This window comes from Coenobita brevimanus, chromosome 117, assembly GCF_032717465.1.
Source record: "Coenobita brevimanus isolate Jiangsu-jjx chromosome 117, ASM3271746v2, whole genome shotgun sequence".
Classification (NCBI taxonomy): domain Eukaryota; kingdom Metazoa; phylum Arthropoda; class Malacostraca; order Decapoda; family Coenobitidae; genus Coenobita; species Coenobita brevimanus.
Genome location: NC_137070.1, coordinates 4307539 through 4325349, shown reverse-complemented (window position 1 = coordinate 4325349; position 17811 = coordinate 4307539). Strand labels below are relative to the sequence as shown.

The following is a 17811-nucleotide window of genomic DNA, read 5'->3' as shown; positions in this document are numbered from 1 at the left end:
GCCCCATCATCTGCGGCATGTGCAGTGGCGGCCACGACACGGCCGAGTGTCTCCAGCGGTACAAGGCGAAGCAACCAGTTGCGGCCAAGTGCCCCAACTGCTCCGGACGACACCACGCCTGGCACCCCAGCTGCCCCGCACGGGTTCACCGAGTGAACCAGGGTCGAGAGAGGCAGGTTGCTTTTGTAAAGGAAAGCCAGGCCACCAGCGCCACTCCAGCTCCCCCCGGCACTTTCATCTGGGGCCAACAGCGCCGCCCTCTCATCCAGCGCCCACCACCTCTCAGCGACCAGGAGTTCCCTCCATTGCCCTCAGCCCTGACTGTGGTCCAGACCACAGCCGAGGTCCACCGCCAGCAGCCGCCTGTCTCGCCAGCACTTCCACCTGTAGAGACCAGCCAGCCACTGCCTGTTCCACCACCAGTGCCTGGCTCCACACCCAGTCCACCAACCGCTCCTGCTCCTCCGGTGATCTCATTCACAACGGAGGAGCTCAGGACCTTTGCCACGGAACTGGTGCTGACCCTCGCCAAAACAGTCGCCTTAACCCTCGACATCCCTCTCCCAACAGAGCCCCTTGCCGAAGCTGCCAATCGCCTAGTGGACCAGGCGATCGAAAGGAAGATGGCGAGCCTAGGTGCTCCTCTGTCCCCTCGCCGCCCAGCTCGTTCGGCAGGGCGACCCCGTCCCACACTGCACAGGACAGCTCGCCCGTCCAAGAGGGTAAAGCCACGACCTCCCAATGCGCTGTCTTCCACCGCACAGCTGCCTCGTTAGCGTCATCGTTTGGGGCAAACCCTACCACCATCAGGGTCCAAAGTGATGGACAGGGCCTCACCACTGCTGCAGGAGAACGACTGTCCGCAACTGTCGCCGGACGGCCAGTAGACCGCTCTCTCAGGCTCCTCCAGTGGAATTGCTTGGGAGCACGGAGCAAGCTCCCCCTTTTGCAGGAGGCGGCCGCACGGGACCGCCCTCATGTCATTCTCCTGCAGGAGACCCTGCTCCCAGGCAATTCCACTTTCCATCTCTCGGGATACACCACCCATCTCCTCCCGTATATTCGTGGCGTTACACGGGGATGTGCCGTTCTGGTCCAGGACCACATCGCGTGCACGGATTGTGAGTCCCCTCCTTTCTGTGGACCTGATGTGGAGGTTCAGGGCGTGGTTCTCCATCTGGCGACGTCGCCCCTAACGGTATACAATGTATACCGAAGCCAGAGGAGCACCCTGGAGTTGGGGGAACTTTTCTCCCAAGCTGCCAGGGGGGCAGTGTACATTGGGGGCGACTTCAATGCCCACCACGCCCTTCTGTCATCCCCTCTTCAGTCCAGTGAAGCAGGACGGCACATTTCCTTACTTCTGGAGGAGATGGGTGGTGTCTCCCTCCTAAACAACACGACAGAGCCCACTCATATTGGAGGAGGTCGCCTCGACCTCTCCTTTGTCTCAACCCCTCTGTCAGGCCTGGCGTCATGGTCACTCCACCCACACCTTGCGAGTGACCACTTCGCTACTCTTGTTGGCTTGCCTCTCGCCCCCCTCCCCCGCCTCCCACACCACGATGGGATCTACGCAAGGCGGATTGGGCGGCCTTTGACCGTGCTCTCACGGCGGCCTTTGCGACATCCTCTCTCGCCTCAGACCTCGAGAGCCGGGCAAATCAAGCAGCAAATATCTTTTCGCACGCTACCTCTCTTGCCATTCCTTTGCAGCGGCGCTCGGCGAGATGCTACCGGGACGGCTGGTTTTACTGCGACAGGGTCAGGGAATTGAACCATAGGCTGAATGCAGCACGCAGGCAGTACCGGCGGCGCCGAACATCTCCGCACCGCCGGTACCTGGTTGCTGTGACTCGGCATGTGGTTACTGAAAAGCGTCGCCTTAAAGAGGAGGCGTGGATCGGATGGTGTCGCACCCTAGATTCTCACTCCACACTCCGTGAGATGTGGGGGAGAATCAGGTCCATCTCCGATCCACGTCCTCCTCGTCCGCCCTCCCACCCTGACCCTGCCGTTGAGGCCAGCCGTCTTGCCCAGCATTTCGCTGACCGCTCAGCCTCTTCCAATCTCCCGCAGTCTGTCCGAGCCTTACAAGTGCAGCTGTCCGCCTCTCGCATTGCGGCCATTCAGACGGCGTGTAATACACCTGACCCCGCTGACTGTCCCATCACCAGCGGAGAGCTTCAAAAAGCGCTGAGGCGCCGGGAGGACACTGCACCGGGGCTCGATGGGGTCACGTACTCCATTTTAAGTCATGCTGGAGATTGCGGTAGAGAGCATCTGCTTGATTTGCTCAACCTCTCGTGGTCTGAGGGGCGTCTGCCGAGGTCATGGAAGATGGCGGTCATCCACCCGATTCCGAAACCTCGCGATCCCACTGCCATGCGCCCCATCTCCCTGCTCAGTTGCTTTGCAAAGACAGCTGAGAGGGTTGTGCGGGCTCATCTTGCTTGGCGGCTGGGACCGCTGCACCCAAGGATTTATGCATATCACCCAGGCAGGAGTGCCACCCACTGCCTTGCATCATTCCTTGGGGAGCTGAGGGGCGGACGGGGGATGGCCATCTTCCTCGACCTCGAGAAGGCATTCGAACTGGCGAACCCCACCGTTATCTTGGCAGCTCTAGCAGCCAGGGGAGTAGGGGGCAGGCTCATATCCTGGGTCCGGGATTTTTTAGTGACCGCACTGCGGGGGTCCGCTTTCAGGGGCACCTCTCCCCTTTTCACCCGCATACCAATGGCACCCCCAGGGAAGCGTTTTGAGCCCTATCCTTTTCAATGTCCTGATGGAGGAGCTCCTTTTGTTGAATATGGGCCTGGCATAACTCTACTCTGTTACGCTGACGATCTGGCCCTCGTGTTTACACGGAGAGACTGTTTTCAACAGGCAGACTTGGCCCTTTCTCGGTTACACGCAAAGTGCAACGAGCTAGGGCTTAAAATCAACTTTGCTAAGACGAAGTGTCTGCCTTTTGGCCTCCGCCCCCCCGACTTTCCACTGCTGCTTGGAGGTCATCAGCTCTCAATGGTCACCGTCCACCAGTATCTGGGGGTTTGGCTAGATGGGGGCCTCACCTTTGCTTGCCATGTACGGTATCTGAGGGAACGTGCTTCCACCCGAATGGCTGCTCTCAGATACCTCTCCAGGCGGAGTTTGGGGGCATCATTTTCTGTCCTCCGGACCTTTTATATTCACGCAATCCGGTCTCTGGTGGACTACGGTGCCATCTGTCTAACTGGTCTCACTCCACCAGTGTCTCGATCTCTGGAGGTCATCCAGAACGATGCACTCCGCATCATGCTGGGTGCTCCACGCTGGACCCGGATTGAAAATCTGCGTATGGAGGGCGGGGTGCCGTCTCTGGCCCATCGCATTATGTTACGAGCGGCAATCGTCACACTGAAGATGATCCAGTGCCTGCCTCACCTGCCCGTCACTGCCCTCCTAAAACGCCTTCTCGGCCGCCCACCCGAGCCGGCCCCTCAGCGTGACTGGGCTCGCAACACGGTCGCTGTCATCCATGGACTGGGAGCTGCGGCGAGCCTCTGTCAAGACCCCGACTCCCCCTTTTCCGGATATGTTGATCCACCGCCATGGGATCCTCCTCTTTTTAATATTTTTTGTCCATCGGAGGCTAAACCCCGCTCCTCGATTCCAGCACTCCTTCGCCAGGAGGGTCTCAGTAGGGTGGCAGCTCTGGCCTTACCAGACTCAGCCATCTATTACACTGATGGCTCTGTTTCCCCCAATGGCGCAGCTGGAGCAGCCTTTGTCACTGGGCAAATAGTGGAAGCTTGGCGACTCTCCTCAGGTGTATCCGCTTTCCAGGCGGAACTTGCGGCCATCCTGGGTGCTTTGCGCCATGCTCACCACCATCGTCGCAACCGAGTCATAATCCACACAGACTCTCTTTCCTCGATTCAGAGATTACGATCTTTCTCGCTGCATGACAACGTCTTCCTCCTAACAGCGATCCATACATTCGCATCACTTCTTGTCCATAGGGGCGCAACGATTAACCTGCACTGGCTCCCGGGACATGTGGGAATCAGTGGCAACGAGCGTGCTGATCACACTGCGCGCTCAGCTTGTGATCTTCCAGACATCACATTTCCACTACGACCTAGTCTCTCGCACCTCATCCGCACTCTCACTGCCACCATAGGAAGACTATCCCTAGAGGACCATCAGCTCTGGGTCACGGAGGGCTCTTGCTCTGCAAAATGGTATGCTACTGCCACGTCCTATTCCCTCCTGCTGCCCCCCCCAGGTCTACCTAATTTTATTGTAGTCCGACTTCGAAGATTGCGTCTTGGGTTTCCTTGCTACAAGCAAATTGTGTGTATGGAGCCAGACCCGTGTGAACATTGCTTTTCCAGCTGTGAGGAGCCCCTTTTGCATTATCTTCTGGACTGCCCAGCCACCACCAGGCTCAGGTCTGAGCTCGACTCGGCCCTTGCCCGAACTGGTGATATCTTTAGGGACGCTGCTGGCATTGTTGCCCATGCTCCATTAAATATATTACTTACTACGGTAAGGGATTACCCTCCACCTCGATAAAGCAAGCTCGCGCAAGTAGTGCGCACCTCTGACGGGCTCTCTGTTTGCCCGTGTCCCAGGAAACTGGGACGAATATCTCACAAACAAACAAAACACAAACAAGGCGGGTGACACTCGCAGTCCACCTCTCGCCGAGGCAACACCTCCACCGCTGTTCCCGGCGGGACCAGCTCTCTACAGCAGCCGTACCAGCCGAGGGACGGGCCTGTCCTTCCATCATAGGGAGTGCCCTGGTCGGTCCATCAGGAGATCGAGGCTCCTCCGCCCTTTATACCCGGTGTACGACCCTCTCTCCATCACCATCAGGACCGGGGTTGTGCCCTTTTGACCACCAGGACCGGGCCTACCCTCCACGCTTCCACCTTCTGCTGTGGAGAGCTGGAGTGAGTCAGATGGGGGTTGAGGGCAGAGTTCGGGACTTTCGACCTGAGCTTCGGCGCCCTATCCACCGGCGCCGTTTTGTCCATCGCTCTCTCGTCCCTCTCTGCCCTCTGTTAACATCGGAGATTCCGGCCGCGAACCACCACCGAGACGTTTGGGGCTTTCCACCTGAGCATGCCGGCACCCTCTCCATCGGCGCCGTCCTGTCTACCGCTCTCCCCCTCGCCTCCTTGATCATCGGGTTGCCTCTACCATCGCCTTGTTCCCTTCCTCTGCCGCCCTTGCCCTGTCTGCCAGTCTTCGTCCCTGCTATGCTCCATTTTGGAGCCATATTTGCCTATCTCCCTGACGGGCTCTTTTGTTTACCTGTTCCCCACCATGCTGTGGGGAGAATATCCCACAAACAAAGGCGGGTGACGCATTAGTCTTCTCCTGAAGGTCTTCCTACTCCAGTGACGACGAAGACGATACTACTACCATGTCCGGACGTGGCAAGGGAGGCAAGGTGAAGGGAAAGTCCAAGTCCCGATCTAGCAGGGCTGGGCTCCAGTTCCCCGTCGGCAGGATCCATCGTCTCCTTCGTAAAGGCAATTACGCCGAGCGTGTGGGTGCTGGTGCCCCCGTCTACTTGGCTGCAGTCATGGAGTACCTAGCAGCTGAAGTGCTTGAGCTGGCTGGCAACGCAGCCTGTGACAACAAGAAGACTCGTATCATTCCCCGTCACCTGCAGTTGGCTATCCGCAATGACGAGGAGCTCAACAAGCTCCTCTCTGGCGTCACCATCGCCCAGGGAGGTGTCCTGCCTAACATCCAGGCTGTGCTGCTCCCCAAGAAGACGGAGAAGAAGTAAACACTTCCAAGAAATCCTTCTTCTTCTTCACCTCCATCGGCTTCTTTAGGAGCCACATTCGTTTCTTGAGAGAGAATAGACTTTGCCCAACATCATCATCTTTGTGTATGGATGAATGTGTTGGTATACTGTAATGTATGTGTCTGTCTGTATGTATGTGCGTATAATGTGGTATGTGTTGAATGCTGGCATATGTCTGTGGCTATATTTATTTACGTTCGGTTGCATGTAAGAAGGTACTGACATCAGTGAAGGTCGATTAATAATAATAATAATAATAATAATATTCCCATTACTACATAGCGTCTTGTCCCGTTCCCAACTGCACCTACATAATAATACTGTACTGTATAATTATGCCTCCTAAATAACTGCCTGGCCGGGTGGATGAATGAAAACATAGGTGATGATCATGGCTATTCTCCCACCATCGAAGGAATGGACAAAGTCGTTCAGTGACAGAGGATATGGTGATGTATTCAACAGTATATATATATATATATATATATATATATATATATTATCCGTCTGGTGACGACCATGGTGGATTTAACACCCCCAAATAAGAGGAATAATTAAGAAAATACTATTCATTCATTTCTCTCGTCATTAGGAGTAGTATTGCAACAACTAGTTCCTATAAAATCAAAAACCACAATCTATCTATTCATCCATCCATTCATTCATCATCATCATCATCATCATCATCAAGATTAATAATAATAATAATAATCATCATCATCATCATCAACAGCAGCAGCAGCAGCAGCAGCAGCCATCGAACTGCTAGCTCTGGTGTAGGCCTGCTTAGTGAAGCTGTTGGGAGGCGAGTGTCAGCCACCTTGTCGACCACCTCTTCTATATAATGCACTAGCGGTCGTGCAAGTACCAACCGGATCCATTTAAATTTGATTTCAGGCCTCAGCGGTTGTATGGCGGTTGATGCAATGCTTGTACGATGGGTGATTGGTGGGTTTTGGCACTTAGAGAAAACGGCCGTGACAGCGACAAATTCAAGGGATAACTTGTTCATATGCAGACATTCTGTCTGTCTAACACTTAGGCATTCATATCATGCACTGTGTGGGTGGTGCCTCACTGACGTGACTGACTATGTCTTCTATTCTCTAGGTGCATTCTTCAAGTTTGCTGCTTGTGCATATGAAGGCAGAAATACCTTGGAATAGTGGGATTTGCCTTCACGATTTATGGAGGCGACTCCCGGAGCACAGCAGAGGAGATGCTCTCGCAACAGGATGGAAATTGTCCTGGTAGGTATGGAGAAAGCTTTCCTGAAATGGGGGGGGGGAGATCAGAGGGACAGAGAAAGCAATGGCCCAGCAAAATAAGTGATAATGTATATGTATGCAGACGTCCATTAAAATTAGAAGATGTAGAGGCAAAATTGACAGTTGCCTAACCCCCCCTTTTTTTTTTTTTTAAACTGCCAGAGAGAGAGAGAGAGAGGGAGGGAGGGAGAGAGGTTTGGTATGGTTCAGTTAGGTTAGGGTTGGTTATGTTAGGTGTGGTAAGAGTTGGTTGGGTTGCATTACATGTCTTCCTATCCGTTACCTTAAAAAAAAAAAAAAAAAAGTGCTAGCTAACCTGCTCAACGTCTGCATTTACTTATACTACTATGCCTTCATTCATTCTCTTTCACAGAAATTAGGTGTGGACCTCTAAAAGAGGTTCGGTGGTGGTTGTTGTTGTTGTTGTGTGCTTTGCCGTGGCCAGGTGGAATAGTGCCATGCAGTTAGGCATGCACCCTCTTAACTGCCGAAGCCGTAAAGGGTGCGCCCTTGTCGCTTCAGGGCGTACACCACGTCCATCGCGGTCACGGTCTTGCGCTTGGCGTGCTCAGTGTAGGTGACAGCATCGCGAATCACGTTCTCGAGGAACACCTTGAGAACACCGCGGGTCTCCTCGTAGATCAGGCCCGAGATACGCTTCACGCCGCCACGACGAGCCAGACGACGGATGGCAGGCTTGGTGATGCCCTGGATGTTGTCACGAAGCACCTTGCGGTGTCGCTTGGCGCCTCCCTTGCCCAGACCCTTGCCGCCTTTGCCTCGACCAGTCATAGTGTCTACAGCTGCTGCTCAGACCCAGTAGTAGTGAGTGTCCACTCCGCTCCCAGCACCAACAATGATGACGACCCCGCGTTCGTTCGTTCGTTCGTTTTAAGATTTCCTCCACCTATAGTGGAGGCCGGGCCATACATTAGCCCGGTCGGTGGAGTTAGGCTTTGGTGTGAATGGGGAAGACAGGCCGTGTGAACAGCGCGGACGTGCCGCCCTGTACACAGTCTGTTTCTTCGGCTTTATAAAAAAAAAAATAAATAGATAAAAAAAATAAAATAAAAATAAATAAAAAAATAAAAATAAGTAAATATAGATACAAACATATGTATATATATTGTTACGGAACAGAGAAAGATAATGTACACTTTAAGTGAGAATGCTAAAAATCACTACTGTCCCGTAAAGTTCCAGGTCCAAAACAAAAGAGTTAGGTAAAATTACAAGTTAAAGTTTAATGCTCAAACTAACAACAAAACATTCAGGACTCATAAGGATAATGTAATGGCAAATAAACAGGTTAAATATATGGTTAACTGCAATAGCCTCTATTAACACGAAATTAGCAAGAGTAAATTTATCTAAGTCAGCCCTGATAAAATGAGATACCAGATAATACTCAGTGAATGCCAGATAAATTATTACAGATACAAACTATTATCAAAAATGACTGACAAAGAACCCTACATAAATTACAAACTTCACTAGGCCTACAAATTAAACTTATGCTATACAGTACAAGAACAAAATGCAACAACGGTTATACTCAGATTACACACAGCTGCTAGATGTTTGGAGATTTCTTGAGCACTCACAATAATAATATCTGTACAGGGGAGGACAGAGATGTGAACAAAATGAGGAGCAGATCTAAGTGGCAATGATGCAGAGACTGAGCTCATTATATAGGGGCCAGCAGAGCTTGATACAACTTGTAATAAGGACGCGCAAATGAAGCGATGGGGACAAACGGTCGACAATCCCGCACTGAATAACAGAAAGGACGACTTACTCTACTATAACGGTAGAAGGGGGGGACTGAGGCAGAACACGCTCGTGATCAAACATGCAGCATACTGTGCGTTAAAATTACACAAAGGATGATGAAATCATAGGCTATGTAACACCTCCCCACAAAGAAAAAGAAATTTACAAAGGAAATTTCTTATTACTCTAAAACAATCTGTCTAAAGTCTAGATAAGCAATCTGCAATAACATTTTCTTTCCCCTTGACATGTTGTATGTCTAATGAATACTCCTGAAGAAGTAGACTCCATCTTGTCAATCTCTGATTTTTATCTTTAAACTTACTAAGGAATTTCAGTGGGTTATGATCGGTATAAATGACTATGGGGTCAAAACCAGAACACAAATAAAATGAAAAATGCTGTAAACCCAAAATCAAGGCCAAAAGCTCTTTCTCAATAGTTGAGTAGTTCTTTTGAGGTGGAGTGAACTTCTTACTGTAATAAGATACAGGATGTTCAATACCCTGATCATCCTCTTGCAGCAAAACAGCCCCAGCTCCTGTATCACTTGCATCAACAGCCATCTTAAAAGGCTTAGCAAAATTTGGAGTAGCGAGCACTGGCTGACTTAATAGAATAGCTTTAAGTTTGTTGAAAGAGGATTCACAGTTATCGGTCCAGACGAATTCAACTCCCTTTTTCAGTAGGTCTGTAAGTGGTGATACAAGAATAGAAAAGTTAAGAACAAATCTCCGGTAATAACCTACCATTCCCAAAAATCTTTGTAGCTCTTTCCTACTTTTAGGTCTGGGAAGATCACTTATAACCTGAACCTTAGCTCCTGGTGGTGCAACATGTCCATCACCAATTACATACCCAAGGTACTGAACTTCAGCTTGACCAAACTCACACTTTGATAAATTAGCTACAAGATTAGCCTGAACTAAACGGTCAAGAAATTTACTGACATGGCATAGATGATCTTTCCAGTTGTCACTGAAGATTAATACATCATCAATATAAACAACACACCCTGCCAAACCCTCTGTTACAACATTCATGAGCTTCTGAAATGTGGCTGGTGCATTCTTCATACCATACGGAATTACAGAACATGCAAAAGCCTTTCCTAGTGTTACAAAACATGAGATCTCCCTAGCACGTTCAGTCATAGGTACTTGCCAGTATCCCTTTAACAAATCAAACTTACTTATGTACCTAGCCTTTCCGATCTTGTCTATGCAATCTTCCACACGAGGGAGAGGGTAAGTGTCTGTTTTGGTTATCTGATTAACACGTCTGTAGTCGATGCAAAGCCTCTGTGACCCACCTGGCTTAGGGACTAGAGTGACAGGAGAACTCCACTCGCTCTGACAGGGCTCAATCATCTTGTGGTCCAACAGGTAGCCAAGCTCCTTCTGGATGAGAGGAACTTTCACTGGGTTCACACGGTAAGGAGGCAATTTAATTGGCTTTGCGTCTTCAACATCGACATCATGCATCAACACAGTGGTTCTTCCTGGAGTGGCACGGAACACTTGCGGGTACTCCTGCAGTAATGCCGAAAACTCCTGCCTTTCCTTGGGTGGTAGATGAGAAAGCTTAGTCTGGAGATCATTCATGATATCAGGATTCTTCCCCAAACTATCACTCAGGCTCATACTGCATGGGAGAGCTTCACTTGCAGACTCGGGTGGAACAGCTACAGTGCAGACTGGATTATTTTCGTCCCGCCTGTGATATAACTTTAGCATGTTGATGTGACATAGTTGCTTGCTCTTTCTACGATCTGGTGTGGCGATGACATAGCTGACATCACTGAGTTTCTTCTCCACGAAATAAGGGCCACTAAACTTGGCTTGAAGAGGTTGCCCATGAACTGGTAGCAGAATCAAAACCTGATCTCCTGGCTGAAAGTGGCGTAACCTGGACTTCTTATCATACCAAGTCTTCATCTTCTCCTGAGCAGCTCCTAAATTCTCTCTCGCCAGCTGTAAAGCAGTGGACAGCCGTTCTTTGAAATTCATCACATACTCCAGCAGGTTGACGTCATCTTCCTCCGACAGCCAGCATTCCTTGAGTAGCTTAAGGGGTCCTCTTACTTCATGGCCAAACAGTAGTTCAAAAGGTGAGAAGCCCAGTGATTCATTTGGAGATTCTCTTGCAGCAAACACAACGAATGGAAGACCTTTATCCCAGTCTTTCTGATGTTCCAAACAGTATTTCTTGAGCATCGATTTGAGTGTTTGATGATATCTCTCCAACGCTCCTTGGGTCTGGGGATGGTAAGCTGAAGACGTGATCTGGGTGATGCCCAACTCTTTCAGAGACTGTTTGAAAACGTTTGACATGAAATTACTTCCCCGGTCTGACTGTACCTCCTTGGGCAGACCAAACTTTGTGAAGAACCCTAGCATTTCCTTAACCACGTTCTTTGCTGAGATATTTCTAAGTGGAATGGCTTCAGGATAACGAGTAGCCATATCAATCATGGTCAACACATAAGAAAATCCTGAAGAAGTCTTAGGAAGAGGGCCCACAATATCCACCAACACACGGGTGAAAGGCGCCTCAAAAGGAGGAATGGGAACTAGAGGTGCAACCTTTTCGGTCTGATTACACTTCCCCACAACTTGACAGGTGTGACAAGACTTACAATACCAGGAAACATCCCTGAAGATACCTGGCCAGTAGAAGTGTTTCAAAATGCGTGCCACAGTCTTCCTCACTCCAAGGTGTCCTGCCAAACTGGAATCATGAGCCACTCTAATGATATCCTGCCTACAAACACGAGGGATGACAACTTGATGTACAACCTCCCATTCACAGTCGGCTGATGCTGTTGAGGGTCTCCACTTCCTCATAAGTACTCCTGACTTTACATAATAACAAGTAGAAGCACCGGCTGACTCTTCTTCACTGCAAGCAGAGTTAGCTAGACCTTTCAACTCAGGGTCAGCAACCTGCAACTCAACCAACTCTTGACGAGACAAATTATCAACACTACGGGGTACTGCCTCATCTGGTGAATGGTCCAGATTAGCAAGAAAAGTGTCAGCTAGGATAACATGATCATCATCATTATCCTCTAAATCACCAGTAACTTTAGACTTAGCCCTAGTGACAGCACATGCAGGGAACACATCAGGGACATCACAATCCTGGGCCGCAGCCACTGGCTCTCTAGACAACTGAGGAGCTGGACACACTTGACTTCCACCAATATCATTTCCAAGTAAGAAAGTTACACCTGACATTGGGAGTGTCTCAACCAACCCAACCATAACGGAACCATTAACAAAACCAGACTCTAAATTCACTCTGCACAGAGGGACAGAGAAGTAATTATTCCCTACACCTTGTAAGATTACAGTTTCATCAGAGGAATTAACATTAGAGCCTAGAACACTGGTCAGCATAAGGGATTGGCAAGCACCTGTATCACGATATATTTTAACTGATTTCCTGTCATTACTGTCCAGAGGACTGACAAAACCATCAGACAGGAAATTAGCACATGAACTCTTGAGAGTGTCACCCACGTTACTGCTCAAAAGAGGAGCTCCATCATGAGAATTTAAGTTACCCCTCAAAGCAGGTTCAGTTAACTCAGTTAAAGAATTCTGGGAACTCTCAAGAGTGGACACTAGACCAATTGACTGAATATTTAAAGACTCCTTTTTGTTCACATCACGCTGTCTCCTGAAACATCTCTCCGTAGTATGACCAAGCTTACTACAATAAGTACATTTACTTTTCTGAAATCTAGAGGTGAAGCTGGTATTTACTTCCTGAGAAACATCATCTTTATTCTCTTTCCTGTTACCTGTACTCTGAGTAGAGGCAACGTACTTACTCTCAGCTTTCCCTTTTTCTCTAGAATATCTCTTGTGAGTGAGAACATATTCATCAGCTAAAACTGCAGCATCAGACAAATTATCTATTCTTTTCTCATCGAGATATAGGCTTACATCTTTATAAATACACCTCTTGAAGTCCTCCAGCAAAATCATCTGCTTAAATTTACCAAAATCAGAATCCACATTCTTAGAATTTAACCACTGCTCTAACAGATCTTCTTTGATTTTTGCATACTCAACATGGGATTGCTTATCTTGCTTGTAAGTTGTCCTAAATTTTACTCTATAGGCTTCAGGAACAAGCTCATAGGCCTTAAGAATCAAGCTCTTAACTACATCATAATTATCAGATTGATCCTGAGGCAAAGATGCATAAGTTACTTGAGCTTTACCGGTGAGAACAGTTTGAAGGAGTACTGGCCAATACTCCTCAGGCCAATTAAAACCTGTAGCTACCCTCTCAAACAACTGAAAATACTTTGTTAAATCAGATTCATTAAAAGGAGGGACAAGTTTAACATTTTTAGCAACATCAAAATCATCAGAGCTAGATGATCCAGTTCCACCTTGTTTCATACGATACTCATGGTCTGCCTGAATCCTGGCAAGTTCAACTTGTGCCTGAGCCTGTATCTGTGCCTCCTGAATCCGAACCTGAGACTCCGCCTCCTTAGCCTGAGACTCCGCCTCCTTAGCACGTGCTTGAAATTCAGCCTCCTTAACACGAGACTCCGCCTCCTTAGCACAAGCCTCCTGCAGGGCTAGCTGTAACTTAGCTATTTCAATCTGCGTTTGCTCATTTGGAGGAGTCACATTAAACAAGCTCTTATTAATCAGGCCAACAATTTGATCTTTAGAATGATGAGAGCGAACAGCAATTCCCAATTGTTGAGCAACAAGCTTAAGTTCATTCTTTGTTCTGTTTTCTATATCACACACTGTTTGCACATTTGACAAAAAATCTTTGGCTTCATCAAGTGTAGTAATAGTAGACATAATTAATAAGTAACAGTCACAAAATATCAAGCAATATCCTTATGATAATATCCTGATTATCCTGATATGAGGTCGCCAAATTTATGTTACGGAACAGAGAAAGATAATGTACACTTTAAGTGAGAATGCTAAAAATCACTACTGTCCCGTAAAGTTCCAGGTCCAAAACAAAAGAGTTAGGTAAAATTACAAGTTAAAGTTTAATGCTCAAACTAACAACAAAACATTCAGGACTCATAAGGATAATGTAATGGCAAATAAACAGGTTAAATATATGGTTAACTGCAATAGCCTCTATTAACACGAAATTAGCAAGAGTAAATTTATCTAAGTCAGCCCTGATAAAATGAGATACCAGATAATACTCAGTGAATGCCAGATAAATTATTACAGATACAAACTATTATCAAAAATGACTGACAAAGAACCCTACATAAATTACAAACTTCACTAGGCCTACAAATTAAACTTATGCTATACAGTACAAGAACAAAATGCAACAACGGTTATACTCAGATTACACACAGCTGCTAGATGTTTGGAGATTTCTTGAGCACTCACAATAATAATATCTGTACAGGGGAGGACAGAGATGTGAACAAAATGAGGAGCAGATCTAAGTGGCAATGATGCAGAGACTGAGCTCATTATATAGGGGCCAGCAGAGCTTGATACAACTTGTAATAAGGACGCGCAAATGAAGCGATGGGGACAAACGGTCGACAATCCCGCACTGAATAACAGAAAGGACGACTTACTCTACTATAACGGTAGAAGGGGGGGACTGAGGCAGAACACGCTCGTGATCAAACATGCAGCATACTGTGCATTAAAATTACACAAAGGATGATGAAATCATAGGCTATGTAACAATATACACATATACATATATATATATATATATATATATATATATATATATATAATATATATACATATATATACATACACATACATATATATACATATACATAAATTATATAAATAAATAAATTAAAATTAGGGTGGAGGGTGCATGCTGTGCACCACTTGAAGGAGGGCACTGAATGTGGCGGTGGCAACAATGCTGGCTGCGGTCTTTCGGAGGGTGCTGAGTGGGATTGCTGCAGTGTGGGCTCTAGGAATGTCAGGATTAGGGTAGGTGGATTTTGCCCTGAGGCGGGAGGTGACTGGGCAGCGAAGAAAGTAATGGAGCAGTGGGTAAGGGGTGTCGGCTTGGCAGTGCTCGCATTCTGTGGGAGGGGGGTCGCTTGCTGTTTCTAGTTCAGAGAGGCTGGGGTATCCCAATCTGAGGTGCCGGAGTTGGTTAAGCAAGCGATTGTCTTTTGGCAGAGGTGGTTTGAGTGGCGCGTATTGGGTGGCCTGGGCAAACCACATTGCAGAAGGAGAGCCGAGCTGTACTTCCTGATTGTGGTCTTCTCGACTGAGGGCTTTTGCGCGGTGTTGAATTTGCCTCTTGATGTTTGAGAAGCTCTGTGCTGTCTCTATGTCAATGGTGGGGCGTAGTGTTGCTTGTCTCGCAGTGTCATCTGCCTTTTCATTACCCCTGATGCCTACATGACTGGGGATCCAATGTATAATGACTGATCCCCCTGCATCCTGTATTTGCTGGGTTGTAGCAAGTAGGTCTGTGACGATGAAGATGTCGTTGGGAAGAGGCTGTCTAAGGGTGTGGATGGCTGCCATAGAGTCAGAGTGAATGATGATAGTTGATGAAGGGTTATGGAGCAGGGCATCCTTTAGTGCAGCCGCTATTGCCACCAGTTCTGCTTGTAGTGTGGAAGCTCCGTTGGTTAGGCGGAAACCCTGTGCTCTTTGTTCACAGACAAAGGCTGCAGCTGTTCAACCATCAGAGACAGAGCCATCAGTATAGTAGGTGACTGCATCCTTTGGGGTGATGGTGTGGATGCGCTGTAGGCCTTCTTGGCGGAGTTGCTGGGTGGGTGTGTGTGATTTAGGAGGTGTGTTGGTGATGATTGTTTTGCACAAAGGGGGGTCCCAAGGGGCTTGGGGGCGATAGTGGGGGGCAAGGGAGTCAGGGGCTTGATTTACGAATGAGGATGTCTCGAGGGCGTGGATGGCTCTGGCTGTGCTGTGGAGCCAGCTACCCGTGAGTATATCAGGGTGGAGGTCTACTGATGTTTTGATTCGTGATAAAAGGGGGAGTGGAGATGCACTGCGGGCTAGTTTGGTGGCAAGGGTAGCAACACGAGTTTGGATGCGGAGGTAAGGCTAATGAGGTCACACTCGAGGCGGAGGTTGGCAAGCTTTGTCCACCTCGGAGAGCCGGACATGATCCTCATGGCTTCATTCTGAATGACTTCTAGTTTTTGGGAGTGTCCTGCATCGATTGCTGGGAGAACAGGTGCGGAATAGTCTATGACTGATCTGATGGTCTGCATATAAAAGAGGCGGAGGACCTTAAAGGTGGCTCCGCCCCCTTTACCTGCTAGAGCTCTCAGTGCCGAGATCCTGGTTTTGGTTTTATCTCTCAGGCGTGCAACTTCGGGTCTGAAAGAGAAGTGGGAATCGATGGTCATGCCCAGGTATTTGTGTGTTGTAACGTATGCAATGGGCGTTTGCCCGAGGCTCAGTTGGTTGATGGGAGGTCTGATGTTGATAGGGAGGGCCTTTGTTTTGGAGGCGTTAATTTTGAGGCCGAGTTCTTGGCACGCTGAGTGTATTTTAGAGAGGGCTTTCTGGCCTTGAGCATGGTAAGGACCTCTGTGGATGGCGAGGGCTAGATCATCTGCATAACACAGCAGTCTGATCCCAGGTCCAAAGTCGATGTGTAGGAGGCACTCCACAAGGGCATTGAATAGGGTTGGACAGAGAATGCTGCCTTGTGGAGTGCCATTTTGGTGTTTGTGGGGGGAAGAGGTGAATCCTTGGAAGCGGACAGCAGCTTCACGATCTCGGAAGAAGTCCTCGAGCCAGCAAAGGAGGCGACCCCTCACTCCCCTGCGTGCCAGGGTTGCGAGGATAGCCTCTGGGCATGCTAGCTCGAAGGCCTTCTCGAGATCTATGAAGACAGCTAGACCTCTGCCTCCTCGGAATTCAGACAGGAAGGAGTTGAGGCATTCTGAGGCACCTTTGCCCTTGATGTAGGCGAAGATGTGGCTGTGTGGGGGAGGCAGTGACCAAGTCAGACGGTGGAGAACCATTCGCTCCGCAGTTTTGCCAAGGCAACTGAGAAGGGAGATAGGACGGGGGTTGTTGGGGTCGTTTTGTTTAGGGATGGGGTGGATTACAGCACGCTTCCACTGCGAGGGTATACGTCCGAGGGTCCAGGAGTGGTTGAAGAGGTCAAGGAAGGCCTTCCTAGTCACTGGACCCGCATGTGAAAGCATGCTGTAAGTAATCCCATCTGAACCTGGAGCGGTGTCGGTGCTAGTTTTGTAGGTGTGTGTTAGTTCGTGTATGGTGAAAGGGCAGTCTGACTCGGCTGGGGTGTTTTTATTAATGTGGATCAGGTGTGCTCTGTGTTGGTATAGGTCATCTTGTTTGCGTCTGGTGGAGAGCGGGAGTTGTTGGGGGGAGGTTCTAAGGGCAAAGGCCTCAGCCATGTCATCAGCTTTCCCACGGGGGTTGGGGTGGGTTGGGGGGTGGGCAGTGGGAGGGCTAGAGACTACTTTTAGTTTCCTCCAAATAGATCCGAGATTGGTGTGAGCTCCCAGAGATTGGCACCACTCCAGCCATTTCTGCTCTTTTATGCTGTTCTTCTCCGCTATAGAGTGCCTGATAACACTTTGGAGATAATCTTAGTGCATCGGGGGTGGTGTTGGAGCGGTAGATCTTTTTAGCTCTGTTTAGATGGTGGTTGAGCTCTTTGACCCTGGGGTTATAATACCAATGGTCTTTGTGGAAGTGTTTTGGACCGGTGATGGGGATATCTGTGTCTTCCGCCGCCTGGAAAGCCTCCGTGATTTGGTTGGCATGGCTGTCAAGGTCAGTTGAGGGGTCTAGGGTAAGGAGGTGGTGGTCTAGGGTGTTTGTAAATAAGCCCCAGTTTGCTTGTTTCTTGTTCTATCGTGGGGGGGCCCAGGGGGTTTCGGTAGAGGAGTTACTCCTAGGGAGCAGAGGATGGCGTGGTGATCTGATGTTAAGGTGGGGT

General features: G+C 48.9%; 2 protein-coding genes across 2 annotated transcripts; one reads left to right on the top strand and one right to left on the bottom strand.

The window, feature by feature from the left end:
• Positions 1-5422: 5422 nt before the first annotated feature.
• LOC145419164 (histone H2A-like) lies at positions 5423-5794 on the top strand. The gene has a single exon (XM_080287404.1). It carries the CDS (start codon positions 5423-5425, stop codon positions 5792-5794), a length of 372 nt encoding a protein of 123 aa, XP_080143530.1.
• Positions 5795-7563: 1769 nt separating this feature from the next.
• On the bottom strand, positions 7564-7875 carry LOC145419163 (histone H4-like). The gene has a single exon (XM_080287403.1). It carries the CDS (start codon positions 7873-7875, stop codon positions 7564-7566), a length of 312 nt encoding a protein of 103 aa, XP_080143529.1.
• Positions 7876-17811: the final 9936 nt, after the last annotated feature.